The 14,418-nt window shown below is 40.7% G+C and overlaps 1 protein-coding gene across 8 annotated transcripts in view; it reads left to right on the top strand.

Annotated features, from left to right (window-relative positions):
- Window positions 1-14,418, top strand: part of VPS13B (vacuolar protein sorting 13 homolog B) — a 940,751-nt gene that overhangs the window by 339,334 nt on the left and 586,999 nt on the right. For all 8 annotated transcript variants that reach the window (XM_048841327.2, XM_048841328.2, XM_048841325.2 and 5 more), the window contains one exon: window positions 13,899-14,033. In XM_048841327.2, coding sequence (XP_048697284.2) covers window positions 13,899-14,033 — 135 coding nt within the window. The remainder of the gene's footprint in view (window positions 1-13,898; window positions 14,034-14,418) is intronic.

Here is a 14,418-nt window from a genome sequence, read left to right as displayed (position 1 = left end):
TCTTCTTGTTCTCTCTAGGTCTGTGATGGACTGAGTAGCCAGGAGGCATGATGTGGGCTAGCATAGGGGTCGCTGTGTCATGTAGCCAGGTCTCTGTGATGAAGTTTTATTCGGTGCTTCATTGCTGATGAGGTTACATATTTTTCTGTTTGTTGGTGATGGCTCTTACATAGATCAGCATCAATTTTAGCTTAGGTAGTTTTGGGATACCTTCTTCAGGACTGTGCCTGTGTGATGGTCCTGTGCAGTGCACAGGTAGTAAATATTTGGTATCCTGTTTCTCATTTCTGCTCTGCTGTTTCCTTGGACATTTCTTCCAGTTTGGTCTGTAATAGCTGAAATAATCATGGGATGCTCTGAGTGGAGGGAAGTTTTTCTGTTTCGACAAATGCTGTGGGTAAGACCTGTCTATTGGATACTTTGGGCATGATACGTCCTGGGAATGTTTGGAGTTGGACCAGTCTGTTTCTCGGGTAGTGGTGGGTGTGTTGGAAGCATGGTGGCATTACAACAAAAATGATAATAATAGCAACAATAATACTAAGTAGGTTGAGTCTAAGAAAAGGGGGATGTAAATGGCATCAGATGTCTCCTTGAAATAAGCTGTCTGTGATCATGGTGCCTCTGCTGCCTTTATCTGGTTTGGAAGAGAGGTGCGAGAGGAAGCTAAATAGTTCTTACTATTGAACAGTGTGTGAGTTACAGCTGTAAAAGTGTCCTCCCGGTTAGAAGAAGGTAGCAAAGGCTGAAGCAGCAGGAATGAGGCTAATGGCTCCTTCCCCATAAGAGAGCCTAGTTCCTGGTGGCTGTTCTTGAGGTAGAGGAAGTGACTTGGAGAGTCATCACAGCCTCATTTTCAAATTTTAGAAAATCTCTCTAATTTTTTCTTATATTTTCGAAATGAACAATGGTCCCTTCCATGCTGCCATGTCCCCACTAGTGAAGGGAAGGAAAGAACAGCCAGAGAAGTGGGGATCCTGAACCCTTTAAGGGTGGTCAAGCTCCCCTACTGCTGCTGTGACCGTACTGTTGGAGCAGGACAGGTCCCCTTTATGAGTGCTCTGGCGCCTCAGCTATTTCCAGTGGGGCTGGTGGCATGTGGGGTTGGCTGCATTTGATTCCCAGTGCTGCTGTGTCACCTCTGTGGGAAGGAGGGAAAGGAGCTCTGTCTCCAACTCAGCAAGGTATTTTCACCTCTCTAACAAAGTACAAAACAACCTTGTTAAAACCACAATTCAACAAAACAGGTAAGCATGTACTGAATTTCAAGCAAATGAGTAGTCTTACTGAAGTTTTGTGTTTAGAGTTAAGCATGTGCTTATATGCATTACTGGATTGAGATGTAAGGGCCTGATCTAATGTTCATTAAGACCGCGGGAATATTTCAATGGACATTGTATTAGTCCCTAAATGTTCTTTCATTTGGGTAAAGCCTACTTGCTCTCATTCATAGATCTGTCTCTTTTCACCCAGCTCTTAATCATTCTGATGTTTGTGTGCCAGTTTTCATTTTGTGTCCTGGCCATATCATCATGTCCTGCTATTGAATGCTTTAAATACTGAAGTCCTCTCTTTAAAGTCACCTCAAAAACATTGCTAGAATCCATTTGGGGCCACTTCTGAAAATTTTAATCATGTCTTACTCATTTCCTATCTCATATTTTGCATTTCCCTCTTTTATGATCTTCCTAAATCATTACTCTTTAAATTTAATGGGCCTTCAGATACTTAGTTGAGACTTTCTTGCCCTAAGTAGTAGTAATATATCACCTTTATCTTTCATTCCCTTCACTGATTTCCTGTATATCTTACAATTCAGTTCAAAACTACCCTCCTGATTTTTCCACGAATAACTGCAAACTCATTACTTTACCAGTGCATTGGTAATGTATATAAAGATTGCTAAGATCACCAATTGAGGTATAGATATTAAACAAAGAAAAAATTCTTAGGTTAAGTTAGGGCTCACAATAAGTATCAGATTGACAGCCTTGGTGATTGAAGTCTTTAACTGAGCCATAAAGTACCAGATTGTGGCTTGTCCTGCTGATGACATATGGAACGAGGAGGTTGCAACCTTTGTACTCCTTCAAATTTAAGGAGTACACAGAAGGAATGTGAGGAGGCCAGGCCTTGGCCCCAATGAATAATGCTGCCTTACCAATGGAAACCTTGCTACACCATTCTAAAGGGTAACACAGTTGCTGTGTTCCCCAGGAGCTCTAAGTAACATGTCTCCTTGAGACCTTCCTGTACATATCCCTGGAAAAAAACAGCTCTGTGCACTTCTGGAGACTAATAGAATGAACATTAAAGTGAGTTATTGTATCATATAGGGAGTGTAAAATATCAAGGCACAGCTTTGGGAAATCTTTCAGCCAGTTTTCCAGTTCTGTAATATAGAAGAAGAACATTTCACGTATCTGGTGGTGGCACATTTTACACTATGTGAAATATTCCAGTTCATCTAAAACAGAAAAGCTTACACGTGACATACTGAGAGAAGAGTTTGATTTTGCTGAAATTTGCTCCACAGAAAAGCAGGTATCTTCTACGAAGGAATACAACCAGAAAAGGATAATCTATCTCTGCATTCTTACCTGAAGCAAATGTAAAATCTGCTTGGATCACACTTCATGTCAGTAGTTATGTATACTGACTATCTCCCTATAGTCTATGGTTGCCATATTGCTGAGGTAAGAAAGAAATTAGGTAAAGAAATTTGTCTGCTGTGATGGGGAAAAAAACATGAGCATGATTGCTCTCTCTTACTTTCATTGAATTTGTTGATGTTGAACAATGGAGTGAAGTGAATCTCAGAGCAATTCTGTTGGAACATAGAGTTCTAGAAAGCAACATATTTTCTCCTCACATTTTTTCCCTGTAGTTTACATGCAAAGATTCCAAGAATCAAAGGACAACCCTGTATATAACTGGCATATTGTACTACCACCTTAATGGCACATTTGAGGACAAAGTTGCAGCTTTGGTACAAGCAGCACTGTTTCCTTTGAAAAAGGCAATGTACTCATACAAATGTTATGTGTAGTGGAAAACAGGAGACACCAAGTATTCTACCTTGTGATTAACACCAAGGGAGGTAATGCTGCTACATAGACTCCAAGGCCAGAAGGAACCAGTGTGATTATCTAGTCTGACTTCCTATATAATACAGGTCATAGAACTTCCCTGAATTAATTCCTGTTTGAACTAGTGCATATCTTTTAGAAAAAATCCAGTCTTGATTTAAAAATTGCCAGTGATGGAGAATCCACTATAACCACTGGTAAGTTGTTCAAGTGATTAATTATCCTCACTGTTAAAAATGTATGCCTTATTTCCAGTCTGAATTTATCTACCTCAACTTCCAGCCATTGGATCTTGGTATATCGTGTCTGCTAGCTTGAAGAGTTCATTATCAAATATTTGTTACCTATGTAGGTACTTATAAACTGTGATCAAGTTGCATCATAACCTTCTTTTTGTCAAGCTAAATAGATATGTTCCTTGAGTCTATCACTATACTGTATGTATATCCTTTAATCATTCTCATGCCTCTTCTCTCAACACTCTCCAGTTTGCATCCTTACTGAAATGTGGACATCAGAACTGGACACAATAGTCTAGTAGTGGTTGTACCAGTGCCATATACTGAGGTACAATAATTTCCCTGCTCCTGGAGATTCTCGTTTATGAATCCAAAGATTGCATTAGCTCTTTGGGCCATAGCATTGCACTAGAAGCTTGTGTGCAGCTAATTATCCATCATGACCCCTGTCACGCTGTCTGGAATGGCTCAGAACCGTGAATGCCAAACTCAGGGCAGACTATCAAGAAGCAGAGCAGAGACCCCAAACTGGCTATATGTTCTAAAGTTAAATTTCACCAACCCAGTAACAAGTGTGAACTCCTAAAGCACTATAACAGTTTTACCATGGAATCAGAGTCTGTCCCCTTGAGGATTCCAGTCTATCTTGCCATCCAGGCAAACTGGACTTAGTGTTAGATGGTTGCTGTACACTAAAGATCACAAAATATTGAGATTGCTCCCAGTCCCAAGAGATCAACCACTTACCCCAGGTCAATTTATACATTAGATCTCATACCAAAGACAACACTAGTAGCCAATCCTATAGTAAGCTATCTAAAGATTTACTAAGAAAAGAAATGAGAGTTATTACAAGGTTAAAGCAGGAAGCCTATATACACAAATGAGTCACATTCTACTGTTCCAAAAGGTGACAGAGTTGTAGTGATCTGTTGGCTCTGAATGTCTTTTAGGGCTAACCCAGGTTGACCCAGGGATTTCTGTTTCATGTATCCTGTCCTGTGAAAGTTCAAACTGCAAAAGAGATGACTGACAATTTTTTTCTTGTCAGCTAATTTTATTTCCTCCTTCCAGAATTCAGGCTGATGTGACGAACCCTTTCGCATGTAGCCTCTCCATGGGCGTAAGGGGTAGTTAGCAAAATCTTTGTATTGTGATGTCCCACAATGTCCTTCTTGATGGGCAGGAGAAGATTCCTCCATCTGGGTTCACAGCTTCAGAGCAAACATTTTTTACAGTTACAAAGCAAAAACATAAATACTACCTTATAGCTTGGGTTAAAGATATAAATGAGATTAAGGCATGCAGCAATTCACAAACATTTCATAAAGTCTAAACACATTGTTATAAGTCCAATACTCATCTTAACAATACTAACACACAGGTGAAACAGACTGGTTTCCAGCAGTGAATTTGTCACTGTTTAGTTGAAGTCTAAAGCCTTGGCAAGAGTAGGCATCTGGTCTGCCAGAGTCACAACCCACGAGTCTTTTTCAGAGCCATTGCTTCCCAGGAAAGAGCTCTCCCATCTTGTACGTATGGCCTCCATTCATTGCTCCTCAGTTGCTTCACATTTGTCCTTTTTAAAACGCATGCTGTTTGCTGTGCTCTGTTTACCAAGAGGTTCAGATCACTCTGTTAGTAACCTGTCTTCATTATTTACTACTCCCCTGACCCCCCCACAAATGTTTTGTCATCTTCAAATTTTATTACTGATGATTTTGTGCTTTCTGCAGGTGATTAATAAAATTGTTAAACAGAATAGGGTCAAGAACCAATTCCTGTGGGACTCCAGTAGAAATACACACACTTGATTATGATTTCCCATTTACAATTACATTTTGAGACTGAGATATTACCCAGTTTTTAACGCATTCAGTGTGTGTACTATGTAAAAAGATCTGATTTGAGGCTTGTATTAGGTTTTCCTTACACTCATAGTTTATAAATGATCTCTTTTATTCCCCCCCCCCTTTTTAAATGAGGTAGAACAAAATAAGTTGTGACTAAAGTTCTATATCCAAATGTCCCCAAACAAGTTTAAGCAGGAAATTAGCTTGATGCACAAGTTTACAAGTTTAAGCAGAAGAGGTTTCAGACTTTGTTCATGTATGCAGCATAGTCTTGAATAAACCTAAACATACAATGGGTAGGAAACATCAAACTTTTGTAGTGTTGGCAATATTGCTTTTGCAATGGTTTCAAAATTTGTGTTTTTTCTTCAGACGTACACTGAAATATTTCTCAAATCTTACACCCTTCTTGAAATTTATGTCTTATACCTCTAAGTATGATCTCTCTGGCAAGAATGCCACAGTTATTTTGTAGAAAATGTTAATTAGTGGCTCAACCACACTTACTTCGTGAACCAAAACCTGTGTGTAATTGAAAACTAAATCACCAGTAGCCTCCTATTCTTGTATGCTCCAGAATAAGCCATTATACAAAACAATTATTTTGATATTAAGGAATTTTCTCCAAATGTGCTTTTCCAGCAGTTTGATTTGGGGAAATTGAATTTGGCCATTATTAGTACACAGTAGTAGATATGGTTACCTCTTTGAATTCTTAACATTGAGTTCACCATCACTAGTCCAGTTAAAACACTGGTAGTGTTTATATATTTGTGAGTTAGTGACTATGAATTAGTATTTTGATGTGCAGATGTTACCTCTTCACAAATATTATTTGGAGCATATTTTTATAATCTTTTTCTATATGCTACTTCCCAACCTCTATTACTTAATGTTTTAAATATATTTTTATTGAGGGGAAACAAGGCATATCACAAAGATTTCTACTACAGCTATAAGGACTTTGATTTTACAAACACAGTATATTATCATTGAAGAAGTGGTTTAATAGATTGGGAAATAATAACTTAAAAAAAGAAATCCTTGGCAAGAAGGAATGATATTAATAAGGCTTGTCACATGAGAAAAAGAAGCAGGATTTGACCAGTAAAGTTTATTTTGGATAGGTCAGTGAGGACAGCTGCCCACTGCACAGCATATTTCTAAAAAATTATTTAGAAGCATTAAAAAAGGTTAGAAAGTGATGGTAGAAAATATAACATACCAGAGTCATCCCTTGTGTAACTCAGTTTGAGTGATGTTACAGGAATGAATTTAGCCTCTTGACTATTGAACAAATCAGTGTGAGTTGGAGTATGGTGTCTATCTTTTTCTTTGCCTTATCTTCAAAAATATATAACTGAGATTAAAAACATCCAGAAAAGGACATAAAAGGTCATTTGAAGAAATACATGTAATGACATTTGCAAGTGCTAGGATTATTTTTCTGAAGGACTCAGAATTATAAAGGCCCAAAACTGATCAGACCTTCTTTTGATTGTTTCGTATAAAACAAAGACAATGGAACGCTTGCTAACTTTTTTGAAAAGCATTAGACATTGGTAATGAAATGAATATATCTACAGTTAAATTTGATAGAATTATTTACAGTGCTAAATTATGTGTGTTTATGCATGGGTGTACATAATTGTGTACAAGCGTGTACAAATACATTACACTTAAAACATTACGGTTGCAAAGTCAAGCACTAAAATTAGGAAATGCCAGATGTTCTGTGGAAAAAAATATGAGATTGTGTAATTAAAGACTGTTTATGCATAAGAGGGCTAGTTTAAGGTTGCACAGGCAACCTGAATCCCTGTATTCCTAACTTTTGAGTGCTTGACTTTGCAACCTTATAGTCAGTGATGAGCTGCCAAAAACTTAACAACTGGTTCCCTCCTCACCCCATGAGGGGGTTGTTGCCCACCCCTGCCCCCCGGGACTCCTGCCCTATCCAACCCCCCACGTTCCTTGATGCCCCCCCGCCAGGACTCCTGTCCCATCCACCCCTGTCCCCTGACTGCCCCCAGAACTGGGCAGGAGGGTCTTGTGGGCCACTGTAGTGGGTGCCATCCTCCCCCTCCAAGAGCCAGAGGAACCTGCTGGGGGGCGAGGTGGGGAGTCCCGATGGTGCTTACCTGGGGCAGCTCCCAGGAAGCGTCCGGCAGCTCCCTCTGGCTCCTAGGGGCAGAGGAGCATAGCTAGGGGTGGAGCAGGGGAAGCGGCCACTCCCACCACTGATCACATCAAAAGTGGTGCCTTAGGCTCAGACTCCCTGGGTGCTCCGGGGTTAGAGCACCCACAGGAAAAATTTGATGGGTGCAGAGCACCCACCAGCAGCTCCCCACCCTGCGCCCGGCCCCAGATCACTTCGCTCTGCTTCTCCGCCTCCTCCCCTGAACGCACCGCCCCACTCTGCTTCTCCGCCCCCTCCCCGGGCTTCCCGCGAATCAGCTGTTCGGCGGGAAGCCTGGGAGGGCTGAGAAGCAGGCAGCGGCGGCTTCACACTCAGGCCGAGGGTGGCGGAGGCGAGCTGGGGCGGGAGCGGTTCCCCTGAGTGCCCCCCCCCCGCCAGGGTTACCTGCTGCGGCGCGGGTGGCCCTCCTCGCGCCCCGCGCCCCAGCTCATCTCTGCCTCCCTGGGCCTGAGTGCGAAGCCGCTGCCTGCTTCTCAGCCCGCCCCAGCTTCCAGCGCAAACAGCTGACTCGCGGGAAGCCTGCGGGGGGCAGAGAAGCAGGGCGGGGTGGCACGTTCAGGGGAGGAGGCGGAGGTGAGGTGAGCTGGGGCCGGGGGCGGGGTGGGGAGCTGCTGGTGGGTGCTCTGCATGGAGCACCCATGGAGTCGGCGCCTAAGGCGCCACTTTTGGCCGGTTAAATTTAGAAGCCCTTTTAGAGCCGGTTGTTCCTCGCGGAACAAAGGTTCTAAAAGGGCTTCTAAATTTAACAACCGGTTCTAGTGAACCGGTGGGAAACCGGCTCCAGCTCACCACTGCTTATAGTTCTTTTAATGTAAGGTTTTTTTAATGTTAAAAAAAAAAACCTGAAAAAATAGAAATTACTGGCTCACATTGGTCATCAAGAAGCTTGGAACCTTTAGACCTACATGCAGACCTTTACCACTTGAGCTGACCGAGTAACTGTTATATGTAGTAGGCTCTCTCTTTGTGGACCAGACACTAGGGAGTTAGGATACACACTGTCAAAGTGGGTTTCACAGGTATTTGCTAGATGGCAGAGACATTTGGGGTTTTAAGAATTCTGGGTTTTAGTCCGTATTCTAGAGGAGAGTGGGCTGTAAAGGTTACAGAGTGGAAAGAAGCAAAGACAAGAGACACTCTGCCTTACCTAAGGATGCTGATTAGAACCAGGCCTCTCAGATGAGGTGAGATCAGACCATGGGGATTGCTATCAGGATTGTTTGTTGTTTTCTATGGATTTGTAACTCTTGTGCTTTTAAAAAGTGTTTGTGGTTAAGAAATTCTTCTGCTAAGCTTGTATTATTGCTTTATTGCCATGTTCTCCCTGAAGGAAGTATCAAGGTGTGGAGAATGTGGGAGCTGTAGAATATTTTTTATAAATATCATATGTTTTCTGGTTATCAGTTTGATATTAACCTGCCTGACTGCAAAGCGTTAAATCAAAGGAGGCTGCTAAAGGTGAAACTGTCAGGAAAGACTAGACAATGACTAAGATAAGGCTCACTGGGGAAAAAATATGAGAAGCTTCTGATTTGAAGATAACTCCTGACTAGCTCTAGCTAGTCAGGTAACGTATTCTTCCCAGACTAAAATCTAGGATCAAAGGGATCCTAAACCTGAAAGATGCTAGCCTCAGGAACAAGGATGAGGGAGTTGGTTGTTATCAATCTGAGGCGGACACCCAAACTGACTGAGGCTAGTATACACTTACAGTGATGTGTAGAGTACAGACACTATACATGCAACTAGCATGGGTATAAATAGTAGTGTAGACAGTAAGACACTGCTTAGGTGAGTAAACTACACAAGAGTGCCCTACATGCTTGAACCCCTAGGGTGTATACCTGAGACAGCTCTCTACATGCCCAAGCAGTGCCTCCCATGTCAACGTTGCTATTGTTAGCAGTGTAGCATCCCACTGCCACCCCCAACCAAAGCTTTTCTTCACCATAGTGAAAGGCTCTGGCAGTGGGGAGCTACCAGAGCCTTTCCCTGAGGTGTGTAGCTGAACATCACTGTGACAAGTGTGGAAACAGCCTGCCTACATGTGTAGTGCCTGTACTCTGCTGTAAGTGTAGACTTGGCCTGATACTCACAGACAAAGAGAGACACAGGGACTGTAGCAAACGGGGTGGGTCTCCCAACCCAAATGTTAAGTTTAGGTAAGGAAATGGGCATATAGGACTTTTTGTTGTGTTAATCCATTTTCCTAAATGCTATGTTTCCTTTGGCAATTAAATGCTACTTTTATTTAGTGATGCTGTTTTTGAGTCACTGTAATCAGCTGCTGCCACAAGTGCCTGGAGAACGAAGGTTTACAGGTGCCAGACCTGTCAGATTAACATGGTTGGTAAACAGGGGGCTGCAGCCCAGAGATCCAATCTAAGCGTGGTTAGACCATGTGGTTCAATTCAGAGTGAGGTGTAGAAAGCCAGACCTGGCACTCATCGGACTAAAAAGTGTGTAAGGCATGGCTCACCCAGTGACTGTGGCACTAAGAAACCAGAGCTCCCACAGCCAGACAAACTCCTGGGGGTAGGGGTGGGGGAATGGGTCCAAGCATCTGGGCACTTGGGAAGCTTTTGGCACTGGTTCTGTGGTCTTGGTGGCTAGATTGTAGGGTCCCACTGCCCAAGAAGGTTGTCAGACACAGAATCTGCCTCTGGGAAAAACCCAGAGCTAGGGAGACCCAGAGCCAGGATCAGTGATCAGTCATTATCCAGACCCAAAACGATTTAGAAGCACATGGGGCTTAGTGGTTGGATTCAGTCACAACAGACTGGGGTCCGTCCAGAGAGCAGGATGGGGCCAGATTGTGACAGAGGTGGTGTCATCATTGTCTGCTATAGGTTTTCTTGAACTTTTCTCTGTAGAGTTTGGTACTGGACCAGATGGACCACTAATTTGATCTAATATTGCAGAGGAAGGATGGTCCAGTGGCTAGGGTGATTGTTTGGGACTTGGGGGACCTAGTTTAAGTTATTGGCTCTTCCCCAGGCTTCCTATATAATATTGGATGAGTCACTCAGTCTCTCTATGCCCCAATTCACCATCTTTAAAATGGAAATATGAGTACTTCCCTACCTCACAAAGATCTTGTGGGATGCATGTTACAAGATTGTGAGGCACTTAGATAGTACAGTGGGAGCCACATAAGTACCTAAGATAGATAGATAGCTGTCAAGGCTGATTTCCCACTCTGGCACTTTGAGTGCAGAAGGTGGGGCCCATAAGGATTCTAAAAATTAATACTGGCCACTCCAGACTGGAATTAAACTCCCAAGGTTACAGCTTCTCTCTGATCTTGGATGGGTAGATGCTGCCACCACCCAAGTGCAAAAAACACACACACCCTTTTGAGAACCCAGGAAGAAGCACTTGGGAATTCCTTTCTGTGGGGTACCCTCAAGCCCTTTCCCCACCCCCCACCAGGGAAGAGCTGAGGAAGAAAACAAAGGAAATCAGCTGTTGCCACCAGCTAATTAAACCACATATGCACAAAACCTCTTAGAACACACACACACAAAAATCCTGTTCTTAAAAAAGGTAAATTTTATTAAAAACAAAAAGAAAGAAATACTTAGGCTTGCTAAATTTAAAAAGAGGAAATATAATAATTAAGAATCAAGAATGGCTTTCTTGAGGTCCAGCTTAAAGGTTACAAGCAAAACAAAAGCACCTGGGGTTAGCATAGAGGAGTTCACAAGCCATACAGAAATAAAAGAGATAAACCTAATCACATCTTCCTACGCATTCCCTGATCTACTAACATATCTGGGTTTTCAGATAAGTAGGTTCAAGGTATGATTTGATGATTTTTCATACCTGGTTTAAAGCTTCTTACAGCATTGCTGCTCTGTGTCTCCTCTCTTTGGAGAACAACAGACAGACAGAGAAAGGGAAAGTTTTTCCCCAATTTTAAAATGTTCTAGCCCTCCTATTGGCTCTTTTGGTCGGGTGCCCACTCCCTTCCTTTTACCTATGGGCTTTTTTAACCCTTTACAGGTAAAGCAAGTAGAGAACAGCTACTAACAGGGGTTTTATAGCTAACTGGCTGTGGATGTCCATAAAATGGAGCTACCCTATTTATCACAAAAGCAATTTCTATATTCATATCATGTATTGGTGTCTACTTGACTAGAAGTACTAATTATTTGACCCACTACAGTTTATTCTGTGATATTATAATTTTTGCTCTCTCTATATATCTCTCTATATATCTATACCTATATTATATCATAATGGTCCCTTCTGACCTTAAAGTCTATGATTCTGTGATTCTTAACTTCATTTGTACATAAGCTGTCCTTAGCAAATTTAATTGCTTTACATAAAGGACTACGCAAAAGAATAAATGGACACAAATCTGACATCAGAACATTCAAAAACCAGTAGGAGAACACTTCAATCTCCCTGGTCAATCAATAACAGACCTAAAAGTGGCAATTCTTCAACAAAAAATACTTCAAAAACAGACTCCAATGTGAAACTGCACTGGAATTAATTTGCAAACTGGACACCATCAAATTAGGCCTGAATAAAGACTGGGAGTGGTTAGGTCATTACAAAACCTAATTTCCCCCATACTAATAACTCCCTACTGTTACTCACACCTTCTTGTCAACTGTTTGAAATGGGCCACTCTCGTTACCACTACAAAAGTGATTTTTCCTCCCTTGGTATCCTACTGTTAATTGAATTGTCTTGTTAGACTGACCTTCCACTGGATATGGCAACTCCCATCTTTTCATGTGCTGTGTATTTATACCTGCTACTGTATTTTCCACTCCATGCATCTGATGAAGTGGGTTCTAGCCCACGAAAGCTTATGCCCAAATAAATTTGTTAGTCTCTAAGGTGCCACAAGTACTCCTCGGTTTTTTTTGCTGATATAGACTAACACGGCTACCACTCTGAAATAAGGTACTTTGGTACTCTCCACTTTTCCCCATAGCTCCTAATTTAAATAATACTCCCAAAGTTTTCCCCAATACTGCAACCCTTACATGAGTTGTCATTGTGTGAAAGCCCTAATAGGTTCATTTGGAATTCACTGTTACCATTCACGTGATTGTGTTAATTGACTGTAGAGGGATTACTTGTGTAATTTAATTTTTAGTTTATTCCATGGTACAGGTATGTTGCAAAGGACTCTGAGCAGCAAGTGATTATACAAGTCTGACTGAATGTGCTCTAATATTTAGACAATTAAATGTACTAATCACAGAGTTTCAGATTTAATTTTGAATTTTCTGACTATTGTCATTTTGTAAATTAAGTGCTGGGTATGTTTTTTTTTCCTGTTTACTTAAAATAATCAAAAGAATAATCTTTAATGCAAGTGTCTTTGAGAGCCAATGCAAGAAAATATAATTGGTTAAGTATTTAGGGGACTTAAAATATATATTTATCCAGTTGCCCTACTGTGTCCATCTATCATGAAAATATAAAAGTGCCTTTTTTTTTTTTTTGGAAGTATTTTTGCCTGATGGATCATAATAGTTTCTTTGTATAAATATGGATTCTGGCAGAAATACTGTGTTAGCTATGCACAGAAATGATCCCCATATTAGGCTAATGCTTGCATAATGAACAAAATGCTTGCCAAATCTAATTTTTGAATTCAGTATCAGTTCTGTGTAGGGAAATATTCATTTATAAAATCGTACTTCAATTTCTCCCCTGCCTCATGCTCTTTACAAGCGTCAAACTAATTTTTTTATAATTTGTAAGTAAATGTAGTTTTTCTGATGGTGAAAGTCTGTGGAATAATAGAGCTGACTTGAGCCGGTGTGGGTGGGTGGTGTTGTGTCAGCTTCCCCATAGAACTCTGCCAATGTACCTAAGTCCTGACCTGCAATATCCCCTGCTGTTACAGTTCTAGGCGTCTCTTCAGAAGAGATTGCCAATAGCACCGATTTGTTCCAAACTGTGTTTTAGCTTTCTGTGTGCACAAATGGGGGCTAAGAAGAGACCACCATACGTATTTAACGTGTGACCTAAGGCAAGGTTTGAACTCTGGTTTCCGTAGTGAAATGGCAAGTGCACTAACCTGCTGTGCTACTCAGCTGCACGTATTTAATGTTTTGATGTTGCTACTGAATGAAACCCTGTTTTCTAAGTGTCATCTGAAAATTTAGTCATTTGAGATCTTCAAATTAAAGGATTATAACAAAAATGTTGATAGAGAGCAGTTGAAGTGTCATGGCTCAGTTATAAAATTAAACAAAATTGTATGGATTTGTGTATATACATATTTATTCTAAAAGTTGTAAGTTGCCATATGTGTATAAAAATAAGAACAAATAAATATTTTGTGCATTATTATATGTATATGTATAAAAGTATATAACAATATTCTCTCACTTCACAAAGTCAGCTATGAATAGCAACAAAAATGCTATAAGAACATCTAACGTGGATAATTAAAGTATAATTAAGTTTAAATACCTTGGTGAAGGAATATAAAAATATTTAAATTCAACAGGCTAGTACATTTGCAGTTTTCTTTTATTAGGTGTGAAATCTAAGAATCCCATGCCAACTCTTGAGGGCTCAGTCCAGAATGTTGAATTGAAGTACTGCAGCACATCATTGGTCAAATGTGCCTCTGGGACCGTGGGATCAATAAAAATTTGTGCCAAAGCCCCAGGTATGTGCAGCTGGACCATGTAAAACTTTATTGCCTGTATAGGAGAATTGGCCTTGCTTTTTACAAGGAGAGTTACTGAAACAAGAATTTACTCATTGTTCCTATGAATCAGAGAGGGTTTTTTTGTATTCTCTTTTTTTTAATTGTGCCAAGATGATACACCATGACTATAGTAAATTCAATTTTGATGACAAATAGATAAAATTAAAACCTGTTGGATTTTGAACTAAAAAAACAGAGTCTAACAACATTGAAGAAAATTGATATGAAAACCTGGATTTTCAAATGATACAGTACATTTGTGTTTTGTGTTTTGCCTCACTAATTATGAATGTATATTATGATTTTTTTAAAATCTGCCCCATCGTTTTCAAAAAAGACACAA

The sequence above is a fragment of the Caretta caretta genome, chromosome 2, assembly GCF_965140235.1.
Source record: "Caretta caretta isolate rCarCar2 chromosome 2, rCarCar1.hap1, whole genome shotgun sequence".
Taxonomy (NCBI): domain Eukaryota; kingdom Metazoa; phylum Chordata; order Testudines; family Cheloniidae; genus Caretta; species Caretta caretta.
The sequence above is the reverse complement of the archived record's forward strand: the minus strand, read 5'-3'. Positions and strand labels throughout refer to the sequence as shown.